Here is a 14,053-nt window from a genome sequence, read left to right as displayed (position 1 = left end):
GCCTGTCTAACCAGCTATAGGTGAACTCTCTGGGAGCATTTTTCTTCACTATATTTCCAGGGTCTAAAATAGTGTCTGACATATAGTAGACCTACAGTATGTTTTGAGTGTATACATATATTTTTTATAAAGTTTTTTAAAATATTTGTTTATTTTCCCTTTTGTTGCCCTTTTTTTAAAATTGTTGTAGTTATTGTTGTTGTTATTGATGTCGCCGTTGTTGGATAGGACAGAGAAATGGAGAGAGGAGGGGAAGATAGAGAAGGGGAGAGAAAGATAAGACACCTGCAGACCTGTTTCATCGCCTGTGAAGTGACTCCCCTGCAGGTGGGGAGCCGGGGATCTTTACACCACCCCTTGCACTTTGTGCCACTTGGGCTTAACTGCCCGACTCCTGAATATATATATAATCTTTATTTATTATATAGAGACAGTCAGAAATCAAGGTGGGGGAAGAGAGGGAGAGAGACAGATAGACATCTGCATCCTGGCTTCATCACTCACAAAGCTTTCCCCCTGTAGGTGGGAACTGGGGGCTTGAACCCAGATCTTTGCGCATTATAGTACGTGTGCTCAACCAGGTGCGCCACCACCCGATCCTGAGTATTTTTTTTGAGTGTTGTTACTGTGCTTGCGCCTTCTTTCCCCCCCTTTTTTTTTTCTTTTCTTTTTTACTCAGTACTGCTCAGCTCTGGTTTATGCTGGTGCTGGAGATTATACCTAGGATATCAGAGCCTTAGGCATGAAAGTCTTTTTGCATAACCCATTATGCTATCTCTCTTAAGAGACAGTATATTTTAGAGTGAATGTATATACCTTTAAAAAAATAGACGGAATGCATGAATTTGGGGTTATAGTAGTAAATGAAACAGTGGCAGAGTGGCACCCGTTACAGCTACTCCATCCTCTCTCTCCTCTGTCTCCTCCTGTTGCTGTTTACCGGCACATGGTGACGGCTTACCTATCTTTGTCCATCCCTTTCCTCCTTTTCGCTGCTTCTACTCCTTGAAATCCAAACTTCCTTCACAGCACTGGCTTAGAAACTACCATTTTCCCATATGCATTTCCCTCTTGAAGATTTACTTATTGACATTTTATTTACTAATGAAAGATAGAGAGACTAGAGCATTGCTCCTAAGATTTATATTAATTACTAATGAGAGAGATAGGGTTGGTAGGAGAGATCCAGAGCGTCACTGGCGCATTCGGTGCCTGGGAAGGAACTCTGGACTTCATGCTTTATCCACCATAGTACCTCCTAGGCCACCACATAATTATTTCTATTCTTCTGTCCATAAGCAGGATTCCTCTCTGCTTTCTTTGTACTCCCATGGTCTTAGTTGTCTCTTCTTTGCCTTATGCTCTAATCTATTGTGATGTCTTTATCACTACTATTATAGATAATAAAAGCTCACTATTGTCTATCACTCTCAACCACTCTGTCAAGAAAGACTTCATTATCACATTCTATAGAAACCCAGATATTAGGTGACTGTTCAGTGTCCCACAGCTGAGGAATCATAAAGCCTTTGGAACACATAGGCCACTCCATGACAGTGAATCCCTACTCCTCAAGACTGGGGGAGTTGCAGCCTGGGAGGTGGCGCAGTGGATCAGGCATTGGACTCTTAGCCTTGAAGTCCTGAGCTTAGTTCTTGGCATTGCATGTGCTAGAGTGATACTCTGATTTTGTCTCTTCTCTTCTCTCCCCTCCTCTCCTCCCTCATAAATATATATATATATATATATTTTTTTTTAAAAGTAGAGACGTTGACTCATACATTTTTTAAAAAGAATTTTATTTATTAATGAGAAAGGAGAGAGAGAGAGAGAACTAGACATCACTGTGGTACATGTGCTGCCAGGGATTGAACTTAGGACCTCATGCTTGAGAGTCCAATAATTTTCAAAAAAATATTTATTCCCTTTTGTTGCCCTTGTTTTATTGTTGTAGTTATTATTGTTGTTATTGATGTTGTGGTTGTTGGATAGGACAGAGAGAAATGGAGAGAGGAGGGGAAGACAGAGAGGAGGAGAGGAAGATAAGACACCTGCAGACCTGTTTCACCGCTTATGAAGTGACTCCCCTGCAGGTGGGGAGCCGGGGCTCGAAGTGGGATCCTCAATGCCCATCCTTGTATTTTGTGCCACGTGTGCTTAACCTGCTGTGCTACCGCCCGACTCCCGAAAGTCCAATATTATATCCACTGCACCACCTCCCAGACCACATTTCATGCATCTGTGTCCTAACAAGCTCTGTGGTTTGTGCAGAGGTTAGAGGAACACTTTGATCAACGATTGGCTGTACTTTATCTTATTCCTAAGAAACAGTAGCCCAGGGTGGGGGAGATGGCATATTAAGTATGCAAAGAGACTGGTATGCCTGAGATTCCCAAGTCCCAGGTTTAGTCCCCTGCACCACCATAAGTCAGAACTTAGCAGTGTTCTGGTAATAAAAAGAAAAGGGAAAAAAAAATCTGTGACTAGAGGCAATTAGATCATAATTTTAAAGATATATTAGAAAGAAGAGGGCTAGGAACCCATTAGAGGAATGCAGGACGGGGCCAGGCAATGAGTGGCGCACCTGGTTAAGCGCTCACATAACAGTACACAAGGACCCAGTTTCAAGCCACTGGTCCCCACCTGCGGGGAGAAAACTACATGGGTGGTGAGGCAGGGCTGCTGGTGTCTGTCTGTCTCTCTCCCTCTCCCCTCTCAATTTCTGTCTCTGTCCGACAATAAATAAAATAAATTTTTTTAAGAAAAGAAAGAAGGGCAGGACAACTAGGGAATGTTAGTTGAAGAGGAAGAAATGAAAAACTTCAAGGCATAGATGACAGGGCTTGATAACGAGAGAGGGCAAAGAGGCAAAGCCTTCTGAGAATCTGGTTTGCCAAGCTCTGCCAGGGAGGATGGGTGAATAGGGCATCCCTGCAGAGGCCTCTTGGAGTTGTAGCTGGGGCTCTAACCCTCCTTCTGCTCTTCCTTTCTCATGCTGCCTTCCACCAGAGGGGCCATGGCACCCCTGACAGGTACTGGAGGGTGGGGCTCGGGGTGCATGTATGGTTTGGGGATAATTCATGGTGGGAATCTGTGATCGGAATCCCTTGTTACCAGGTCTAATCACTTCTTCTTTTTCCTCAGTGGTGGTCACCCTGGAGCCTTGTGAAGGAGCAGAGACGTATGTCAATGGGAAGCTTGTGACAGAGCCACTGGTGCTAAAGTCAGGTAGAGAAAGTGCTGTGAAGCTGTGGGTCCTGAACAAGGCTGTGTGGGAAGTCCTGGGGCAAGATCTAGAAATAAGTAGGTAACAGTGTGGGGATTTGTAGAAGGAATTGAGAAGTCAAAATAAGAAATCAGGTTTTGGTTTCTCTTGTCCCAGGACAATAGGAAGTCCTCCTTTGATTGTCAGGGGTGGGGTGGTTACTGGTGTCAGTTGGGGGAACCTAGGCTGTGGGTGTTTTTAAATCTGAGTGATGGGAAATGTTATGCATGTGCAAACTATTGTATTTACTGTCGAATGTAAAACAATCCTCCAATGAAATAAAAAAAAAAATAAAAATAAATTTAAGTGATAGGAGGGATTATGTCCGGGCCATGGGACTCACATAGCCAAGCGTTCGTTGTCCATCTTGAACGTGGGCTGGGTTTGCTGCTGTGGGTGAGTGAGTACTTTTCCCACCTCCTATCTGCAGGGAATAGGATTGTGATGGGCAAGAACCACGTTTTCCGTTTCAATCATCCGGAGCAGGCACGGCTAGAACGGGAGCGAGGGGTCTCCCCACCCCCAGGACCGCCCTCCGAACCTGTTGATTGGAACTTTGCTCAGAAGGAGCTGTTGGAGCAGCAGGGCATTGACATCAAGCTGGAGATGGAGAAGAGGTATGAGAGGGCAGTACAGCCTCCCGTCCTCCAGACTGCCCCCTCCTGGCATCTTCCTGTTGTCTTGTGCCCTGTTGAGGTGGTTTCAGAATCCTACAGAGCTCTTCCTTTCTTCCCTACTCATTTCCAGGCTTCAGGATCTGGAGAATCAGTACCGGAAAGAAAAGGAAGAGGCTGATCTTTTGCTGGAGCAGCAGCGACTGGTGAGGGGTCAGCGGGAGAAGGGCCTGGGGGCACGAGAGCATCCAGACAGGTAGTGTTTCAGCCTGACTTGCTTTTGGTTCATGCTCTCTGAACTAGAGGGCAAAGTGGGGATAGGCGTGAGGGGTAGGAAGGGCGTCTAGGAGGAGACAGGAGCGAATGTGACCCAAGGAGGAGTTGTGCCTGTAGGAAGCCTCCAGTTGATCTGAACTTCACAGACTCCTGCATCCTGTGCAGCTTCTGTGGTTTTTATCATATTCAAGTACCACCTGGACTTTTATTTACTTTTTACTTTTTTAATTTGTTAATGAGAACAGCAAAGGGGGAGGAAGTATCACTCTGGCATATGCTGCGCTGGGGAATGAACTCGGGACCCATTGCTTGAGGGCCCAGCACCCTCTCTGCACCATCTCCCAGGCTCCTTTTTTTTTTTCCTTTAGTAGAGGGAGAGGGATACAGAAAGGGGGAGTTGCCTGTAGCACTGTTCCACTGCTCCGTTGGTGATGACAGGGGACTTGAACCTGGATTCAGTAATGTGTGTGCTCTACCAGGTGTGCTACCACCTGCGTCCTTGTACTATTTTTCTTCTGATTTTTTGTTTGTTTTTTGGGTAGAGACAAATTGAGAGGGAAAAGAGAGGTAGGGATGTGTGTGTGTGTGTGTGTGTGTGTGTGGTGTGTGTGTAGAGAGGGAGAGAGATGGAGAAAGACACCTTTAGCACAGCTTCACTGCTCATGAAACTAATAGGCTGGATCAGGGGCTTGAACCTGGGTCCTTGTATATGGCATGTATGCTTAACTGGGTGCACCAATACCTGCCTCCCCCCTCCCCCCACACACACACTCTCCCCTCTCTTTTTCTTCCACACCTCTCTTGAGATTTTTCTTTAAGTGGACTGACTTATTGTGTGTGTGTGTGTGTGTGTGTGTGTGTGTGTGTGTGTGTGTGTGTGTGGAGTCGGGGTCTTGTGTGCATGAGCAACTTTACCACTCTTGTACTGACTTTTTTCATTTAGATATGTATAGAGAGAGACAGAGAAAGGGAGAGACACCTCAAGACCAGAACTTTCCCGTTGGTGCTATGGTTTGCTCACCACCAAGCCGAGAATCAAGCCTGGGGCCATGTCTTCCCTGGGAAGGTGTTTCTCCAGCTCTAAGTGAATTATTCTAAATTTTAAATAAATAAGTTAAAAAAATGTTTTTTCTTTTAAATAATTTTTTAACAGTGTGCTCAATGAGGTGTGTTACCACCCAGTCTCCATAAGCTTTTTTTAATAGATTTTTTCTTTTTTAAAAAATCTTTTCTTAATATTTCTTTTTATTATTGGATAGAATCAGAGAAATTGAGAAGGGAGAGGGAGATAGGGAAAGAGACAGACACCTGCAGCCCTGCTTCACCACTCATGAAGCTTTCCTCCTGCAGGTGGGGACCAGGGACTTGAACCTGGGACCTTGCACACTGTAATGTGAGCCCTTAACCAAGTGTGCCACCACCTGGCTAAATTGACTGTAAATCTTTAACCTTGCTGAGAGCAACAATGTATATGCCCAAAACCTAGATATGATATGTTACAGCTAATACTTCTGGATCACTTTCTGTGCCCAGCTGTTGTTCCACACACTTGGTACACATTAGTCCTTAAGACTGCCTCTCCACTGCTCAGACAGATAAGAGTAATCATTATGTCCAAGCGTGCATAGTTGAAAGAGGTATTTCTGGTGTTATTGGAACATGTGCTCTAGAGTGCTCTTAACTCTCTCCCTGTCTTCTCTCCCTTTATGCCCCCAGTACGCAGATTCTGACAGTGGGGACGACTCTGACAAGCGTTCCTGTGAAGAGAGCTGGCGGCTCATCTCCTCCTTGCGCGAGCAGCTGCCCCCCACCACAGTCCAGACCATTGTCAAGCGCTGTGGGCTGCCCAGCAGTGGCAAGCGCAGGGCTCCTCGCAGGGTGTATCAGATCCCCCAGCGCCGGAGGCTTCAGGGCAAAGACCCCCGCTGGGCCACCATGGCTGACCTGAAGATGCAGGCAGTGAAGGAGATCTGCTACGAAGTGGCCCTGGCTGACTTCCGCCACGGGCGGGCTGAGATCGAGGCCCTGGCTGCCCTCAAGATGCGAGAGCTGTGTCGCACTTATGGCAAACCTGAGGGGCCCGGAGATGCCTGGCGGGCCGTGGCCCGGGATGTCTGGGACACGGTGGGCGAGGAGGAAGGTGGAAGTGGAGCTGGTGGCAGTGAGGAGGGAGCCCGAGGAGCAGATGTAGAAGACCTCAAGGCTCACATTGACAAGCTGACGGGGATTCTGCAGGAGGTGAAGCTGCAGAACAGCAGCAAGGATCGGGAGCTTCAGGCCCTGAGGGACCGCATGCTCCGCATGGAGAGAGTCATCCCCCTGGCTCAGGTAGGGAGCCCCCCGCCCGCTTCCTCCCTTCTCTTCTCCCTGCCTTTGCTTCTGCCTTTAGCAGTCTTAACCTCCCACTGAAAATCCCAACCTCCTTCAGCAAAAACTGAAATCTTACTTATTTTTTAAGATTTATAAGCGAGATACAGAGGGGAGAGTGAGAACCAGACCACCACTCTAGCATATGCAGTACTGGGGATCAAACCCAGGCCCTCATGTACATAAGCCCTGTGCTCTACCTGCTGAACTGCCTCTCCAGCTGATACCTTTTTTTTAATATTTATTTATTCTCTTTTGTTGCCCTTGTTTTATTGTTGTAGTTATTGCCCTTGTTTTATTGTTGTAGTTATTATTGTTGTCTTCATTGTTGGATAGGACAGAGAGAAATGGAGAGAGGAGGGGAAGGCGAGGCGGGGGGGGGGGGGCGGGGGAGAAAGACAGACACCTGCAGACCTGCTTCACCTCATGTGAAGCAACTCTCCTGTAGGTGGGGAACCAGGGGCTCGAACCGGGATCCTTATGGGTCCTGGCACTTTACTCCAGCTACGCTTAACCCACTGCACTGCTGCCCGACTCCCTCCACCTGATACCTTAAAAAAAAAACTCTTGGGGGCTGGGTGGTAGCACAGCGGGTTAAGTGCACATGGTGTGAAGCACAAGGACCAGCATAAGGATCCCAGTTCATGCCCCTGGCTCCCCACCTGTGGGGCTGAGGGGGGATGTTTCACAGGCAGTGGAGCAGGTCTGCAGGTGTCTCTCTCCCTCCCCCTCTGTCTTCCCCTCCTGTCTTCATTTCTGTTTTACCGAACAGCAATAACAACAGTAACAACAATGGCAACAAAAATTGGTCTCCAGGAGCGGTAGATTCGTAGTGCAGGCAACAAAGCCTGGTGATAACCCTGGAGGCAAAAAATAAAAAAAAAATTCTTGTTGAGCGCAAGACAGTTCACTTGGATGGTGCACTTGCTTTATCATGAACACCATCCAGGTTTGAGCCCGGCTCCCACTGTACTGAGAGAAACTTCAGTGCTATGATGTCTTTCCTTCTGTCTCTCTAGCTCTGTCCTTCTGTCTGAAAAAGTTGGTCTGGAGCAGCGAAGCCCCCCCAGGACAACAGCAACAACAAAACTCTTGTTGAAGTGTAGTAGCTTTTCTCATATATAATTTCAGCTTCTTCGTAATTACTCAGGATGTAATTGAAAATGCAGACCCCTAGTTTCTTTCCCACACCTACCACCAAATCAGCATCTCTAGGGATAAATATGCATTTAAGTAAGTACCAGGGTGTTTCTGAAGTACAATAAAGTTTGAGAGCCATCCATATGAGGAAAATGTTTAGGGCTAGTGAGCTAGCATAGTGGTTATGCCCTGAGGTTTCATGTTCAATCCAAGGCACCACCAAAAGTCAGTGCTGAGTAGTGACCTGATGGGTGAAAAGAAAGAAGTAGAGAAAGGAAGAAAGGAAACGAGGGAGGGAGGAAGGAAGGAAAGAAAAGCTGAAGGAGGGGGCCAGGTGGTGGTGCACCTGGTTGAGCGCACATGTTACAATGCACAAGGACCCAAGTTCGATCCCCTGGTTCCCACTTGCAGGTGGAAAGCTTCACAAGTGGTGAAGCAGGGCTGCAGGTGTCTCTCTGTCTCTCTCACTCCCTATCACCTCCTTCCCTCTCGATTTCTACCTGTCTCTATCCAATAAATAAATAAAGATAATTATAAAAAACTTGAAAAAAAAAAAAGAAAAGCTGAAGGACTGGGTGATGGTGCACTGAGTTAAGTGCATAGTCTGAAGCACAAGGACATGCTCAAAGATCCGAGTTCAAGCCCCTGGCTTTCCACCAGCAAGGGGGTAGCTTCACAAGCGGTAAAGCAAGTCTGCAGGTATCTCTCTCCCTCCCCCCCTCCCTCTTTTTCCCTCCCCTCCCCTCTCCTTTCAGTTTCTCTCTTTACTATCCAATAAAATGGAAAAAATGGCTGCAGGAGCAGTGGATTCGTAGTGCCGGCACCAAGCCCCAGTCATAATAACCCTGCAGGGAAAAAAACAAAAAGAAAAGAAAAGCCGAAGAAAATGTTGATACACCAATACACTTAATACCTCCCTCTCCCATGGCCGACTGTTCCCTTCCCTCAGCCGAGGTGCTGAGTGCATTTTCCATATTATTTTTTTAATCTTCAAGTGGCTGCAGGTGGTAGTGTTACCACCTGTCTTTGTCTTGTTTTATATTCATTCACTAAGCAAATAACTATTGGAATGTCTCCTGTGTGCTGTGGATTGTGCCAGATACTGGGCTTACCTGACAGGCAGAATTTCTGTCCTCTTCCCTCTTGCCTTCGAATAGGAGATGCTGGAGAGTCTGTTGCAACAACAGCTCATGTAGGGAAGGCCTCCTTCTCCAGACACAGCTCCTACCCCCTCACTCTCTTCACACCAGTCTCTCTGGCTTCTTTACTTGCTGGCATGCCCCTGCCTCAGGGCCTTTGCTGTTCCCTCTGCCTAGAACATGTCTCCCCCAGGTAGTTGCTCAGCTTGCCCTTCCTTGCTTCAGGCGTTGACTGAGAATGACTTCTCAATGAATTCCTTCCTTTCTATTCACTGCAGTTACCCCACTTTGGCCTCCTAGCCTTCTTCTTCTTCTTTTTTTTTTTTTTTGCCTCCAGGGTTATTGCTGGGGCTCAGTGCCTGCACTATGAATCCACTGCTCCTAGAGGCCATTCCCCCCCCTTTTGTTACCCTTGTTGTTTGTCAGTGGTGTTGTTACTATTATTGTTGTCCTTGTTGGATAGGACAGAGAGAAATTGAGAGAGGAGGGGAGACAGAGAGGGGCAGAGACCTGCTTCACCGCCTGTGAAGCGACTCCCCTGCAGGTGGGGAGCCTGGGGCTCGAACCGGGATTCTTATACCGGGTCCTTGCGCTTTGCGCCACGTGCGCTTAACCCACTGCGCTACTGCCCGGCCCCCTCTCCTAGCTTTCTTCCTTGCTCTGGTCATCTCTATCAGAACATGTATATTTACATAAGCTTTATTACATAATATCTATATTTAAAAATAATACATTAAGTAATATGAGCATATGCTTATTTGATTTTTATTGTAGTATATGTACTGTGTGTTTGTCTTATTCATTTATTACACTGTCACTTAACTAACATGATGGGAGGATTTTATTTTATTTTATTATTATTTGTTAATATTTTATTTATTATTCCCTTTTTGTTGCCCTTGTTTTTTATTGTTGTACTTATTGATGTCATCATTGTTGGATAGGACAGAGAGAAATGGGGAAGACAAAGAGGGAGAGAGAAAGATAGACACCTGCAGACCTGCTTCACTGCCTGTGAAGCGACTCCCCTGCAGGTGGGGAGTTGGGGGTTCGAACCGGGGTCCTAACGCCAGTCCATGCGCTTTGCGCCACCTGTGCTTAACCCGCTGCGCTACCACCTGACTCCCAGGTTTATTTTTTTTGGCAGGTATTCCATTTCCCTTTTTGTTGACTGCTGTAGCCTGAGGGCATATCATTTATTCAGTAAATATTTACTGAGTGCTTAGTATGATTCAGCTCTGCTGAAAGACTTTATATGGATTAACTCTTGTAATTCTTTCAGTGGCCTTATGTAGTAGGTACTGTTATTACTGATGTCATCTTAACACATGGAGACCGAGATATAGAGAGGGTATAAGCCAAGACTCCAGACCACACATCTAGGAAATCACAGGCGAGGGCTGAGATATGACCCATACTCTTAAACCACTCTCCTTGTAGCTCTTTACCTCAAGGTCCTCTGGGACCCCTAGATCAGGGACTTCTAACTTCTGCATCTACATCATGCTCAGGACTCAGCTTTCCTCCTGTCTTTTCTCTGTTTCTCTCACCTCAACCTCCTAGGATCATGAGGAAGAAGATGAAGAAGCTGGTGAGGCCACCTGGGCCATGCCCCAAGGGTCAGAGGTAGTAGAGGAAGAACCCAGTGACCAAGCTTCCTCAGTCCGCCCTCCCTCACCACCCCTGTCAAGCTGGGAGCGGGTGTCACGGCTGATGGAGGAGGACCCTGCTTTCCGTCGTGGCCGCCTTCGCTGGCTCAAGCAGGAGCAGTTGAGGCTGCAGGGACTGCAGGGCTCTGGGGGTTGGGGTGGAGGGCTCCGCAGGCCTCCTGCCCGCTTTGTACCCCCTCACGACTGCAAACTGCGCTTCCCCTTCAAAAGCAACCCCCAGCACCGTGAGTCCTGGCCGGGGATGGGGGGTGGGAAGGTGCCAGCTCCACCCCAACCCCCTGAGGAGGTCACTCCTCCATTGCCACCCCCTGCCCGTAGGCCCCCAAGTCCCCGAAGGTCCCACCGTCCGCGCAGGAACTCCCTGGATGGAGGGGGCAGATCCCGGGGAGGTGGTTCTGCTCAACCAGAGCCCCAGCATTTCCAGCCCAAAAAGCACAACTATTATCCCCAGCAGCCCCAACCATACCCAGCCCAACAACCCCCAGGACCCCGCTACCCTCCCTACACTACACCTCCGCGAATGAGACGGCAGCGCTCAGCCCCTGACCTCAAGGAGAGTGGGGCAGCTGTGTGAATCCCACGTCCTGGGCAGAGAGGCCTGGCAGGTCCCTTGCTGGAGGAGAGAAGATGCCTGAGAAGCTGCTTCCCCAGAAGTCCTGGGGCAGGGAGGCCTTAGAGATGAGAGAGAAGGTCCGAGTAAGTGATAAAAGACGAGGGAGTGACTGGGCCAGAGGGGGAAGGAAGACGAGGGCACGGAGCTGCCAGGAGCAAACCAAAGTGAAGGAAGAGTGATGAGAAGCTGCCTTGGGGCCCCCCTTGCAGATGGGAGGGTCCCCACAAACGCTGCTATGGGTGGGGTGGGGGGCTCGGGTGCTGCATAGCCAGTGTTTGACTGTTTTGTTTTTTCTTTTTTTCAAATGTGGGCAAAGGGGAAGAGAACCAAGAGTGAAGCGAGTTCTCCTCCCTCCCATCTCTGTCTGTGGTGGGTTTTGTTCCCAGGGAGGTGTGTTAGAATTATAAGTCATTCCCCTCCCCTTGCAGGCCTCCTGCTATATTTGGGGGACCTGTCTGATTTTTGGTGTGATTGGGGTTCCATGAGGATTGGGACCCTCAAATAAAGGATAGCTAACCTTGTGGTTCTTGGATTTTGGTGTTTAATGGATGTATAGAGTACCTAAGTAAAATGCACAGATATTCAGTATATGGCTCAGAGGATTTCTACATATGTACACATCCACAGTCACCACCTAGGTCAAGGTAAATGTTTCTGGTGTGTGTGTGTTGTTCTGGGGCCTTGTACCACATGCTACCATTGCTCCCAAGCCAACCTATTCATTCTTTTTATTTATTTATTTATTTATTTATTTATTTTAAATGTAATACTGTTTATTTAACTTCAAAAACATTTCAGCATTCTAAACATACAGAAAAGAAGTAACAGGACGTTGCAAATGGTTTAGTACAGAAGGTTCTTGAACTTTCATGGATGTAGTGGCTTTTTGCTTTGCTAACAATGAAGAGTTCTACAGTTTGCTTCAAAAACCAAACAAGCTTGGGAGTCGGGCGGTAGCGCGGTGTGTTAAGCACAGGTGGCGCAAAGTGCAAGGATTGGCATGAGGATCCCGGTTTGAGGCCTCGGCTCCCCACCTGCAGGGGAGTCACTTCACAGGCGGTGAAACTGGTCTGCAGGTGTCTATCTTTCTCTCCCCTCTCTGTCTTCCCCTCCTCTCTCCATTTCTCTCCATCCTATCCAACAATGACTACAACAACAATAAAAACAAGGGCAACAAAAAGGAAATAAATAAATATTTAAAAAAAAAAACATGCTTAAAACTACCACACTTGAACGTAAAGGAAAGACCCAAACACTTCACATGCCAGCTGACCCCTTTTCCATAGCTAAGGATGGCAGTAGAATGCTAGGTCACTATACATACAAACAAGACAACCCGCAACTAAATGGACACCCACTGCAGTACCCAGAGGCCCACCTCACGGTGCAGCCCTGCTCCCCCCCCCCCAAAAGGCAGCTTCCCATAGCTGAAAATGCCAAACAAGGAGCAGCAAGAGTTGGTCTCGGTGGTTTTGTTCTTTTTACAAACTAGAGATATGTACAGCTGATAATGCAGGAGTTTTAGCCAATAACCATATAGTTCACACCACCTTACAAATAAAAAGAAATGCCTTGTCACACCAACAGCAAAGTGCACAGAGTGAGAACACGAGCCTTTTTTTTTTTTAATGTTTAGAAATATGTACAACTTTGATACAGTTTCCAGGTGCACTGCACACCCTTGGCCACTTCATGTAAACCACTGACAATTTCTATAGCACTTTGAGAGACTACAGCATGATCATGATCTGATTGTGTAATTAAACCTAATGAGGGCAAAACATGGAGAGGGGTTGATTTCGGCGCTCCCTACTCTAAGGTTACACAAGGCTACAGAAAAACAGTTTATTCATCCTCCTCCTCCTGCTCACCTTCATCTTCCTCTTCCACCTTTTTCCTTGCAATGTTCGCAGGATCCTTTGCTCCATCAAACTTCCCTTTTGATTTATAGTCAGCGACATCCTTCTCGTACTTCTTCAGTTTGGCTGCCTTGTTATTGTAAGGCTGTTTCTCACTGTCACTCAAGTTATTCCACATCTCACCCAGCTTCTTTGACACATCCCCAGTGGAGATGCCGGGGTTCGTGGACTTGATCTTAGGGTGGAATTCAGAACAGAACAGGAAGAATTCAGACGGTAGCCTCTTGGGGGTATTGGGGTCCTTCTCTTGTCCCCCTTCGCAGGTCCGTAATCCTTCATTTCCCGACATCAATAACAACAACAATAACTACAACAATTAAAAACCAAACAAGGGCAACAAAAGGGAATAAAGAAAGAAAGAACCCAGAGGTCCCTGTCAATTTTGCAGAATTTTCCAAGAAGTGTTCTGAGCGGTGGAAGACAATGGCTGCGAAGGGGGTTCTTGTGCTTCTCCCTGCACATCTGCACAAAGAAGGCATAAGCAGACATCTTGCCCTTTGGTTTCTTGGGGTCACTGTTAGCCATCCTACCTGTATTGTTCACTCGTCTGGGCAGCTTAAGACATGACACGCGGCTCGGCTCCCAGCCTCGCTCTAGCTGTCTCCACGAGAGCTGTCTCTTTTATATTTATTTAGCTGTTTGTTTTTATTGCCAACAGAATTATCATTGAGGCTCAGTGCGGACACTACAAATCTACCACTCTCAGTGGCCTTTTTTTTTTCTTCTTTTGACTTTATTGGATAGGACAGAGAAATTAATAGGGGAGAGGAAAGATAGAGAGGGGGAGAGAAAATAGACACCTGCAGACCTGCTTCCCTACTTGTGAAGCCCCACTCCCCATCCCCACAGGTGAGGAGCTGGGCCTCAAACCCTGGTCCTCATGTATGGTAATGTGGACACTCAACCAGGTGTGCCACCACCTAGTCCCCTTTCTCATTCTTATTTAGAAAGGGAGATAAAGATATCACAGCCCTATTTGCCCGCTACCATCTTTGATGCACTCATTTGGTACTGAAGCTCAAGCCGAGGTACTTAAGCATCATGAAGCAT

General features: G+C 47.2%; 1 protein-coding gene and 1 pseudogene across 2 annotated transcripts in view; one reads left to right on the top strand and one right to left on the bottom strand.

Annotated features, from left to right (window-relative positions):
- Nucleotides 1–11,607, top strand: part of KIF1C (kinesin family member 1C) — a 36,255-nt gene extending 24,648 nt beyond the window's left edge. For both annotated transcript variants that reach the window (XM_060204211.1, XM_060204210.1), the window contains 5 exons: nucleotides 3,145–3,228; nucleotides 3,696–3,882; nucleotides 4,013–4,085; nucleotides 5,872–6,483; nucleotides 10,365–11,607. In XM_060204211.1, coding sequence (XP_060060194.1) covers nucleotides 3,145–3,228; nucleotides 3,696–3,882; nucleotides 4,013–4,085; nucleotides 5,872–6,483; nucleotides 10,365–11,045 — 1,637 coding nt within the window. In that variant the 3' untranslated portion in view covers nucleotides 11,046–11,607. The remainder of the gene's footprint in view (nucleotides 1–3,144; nucleotides 3,229–3,695; nucleotides 3,883–4,012; nucleotides 4,086–5,871; nucleotides 6,484–10,364) is intronic.
- A 466-nt stretch (nucleotides 11,608–12,073) lies between these two features.
- Nucleotides 12,074–13,528, bottom strand: LOC103113646 (high mobility group protein B3-like; annotated as a pseudogene).
- Between the last annotated feature and the right edge of the window lie 525 nt (nucleotides 13,529–14,053).

This window comes from Erinaceus europaeus, chromosome 12 (genome assembly GCF_950295315.1).
Source record: "Erinaceus europaeus chromosome 12, mEriEur2.1, whole genome shotgun sequence".
Taxonomy (NCBI): domain Eukaryota; kingdom Metazoa; phylum Chordata; class Mammalia; order Eulipotyphla; family Erinaceidae; genus Erinaceus; species Erinaceus europaeus.
Note: the sequence above shows the minus strand (reverse complement) of the source record. Positions and strands in the feature narration are given on the sequence as shown.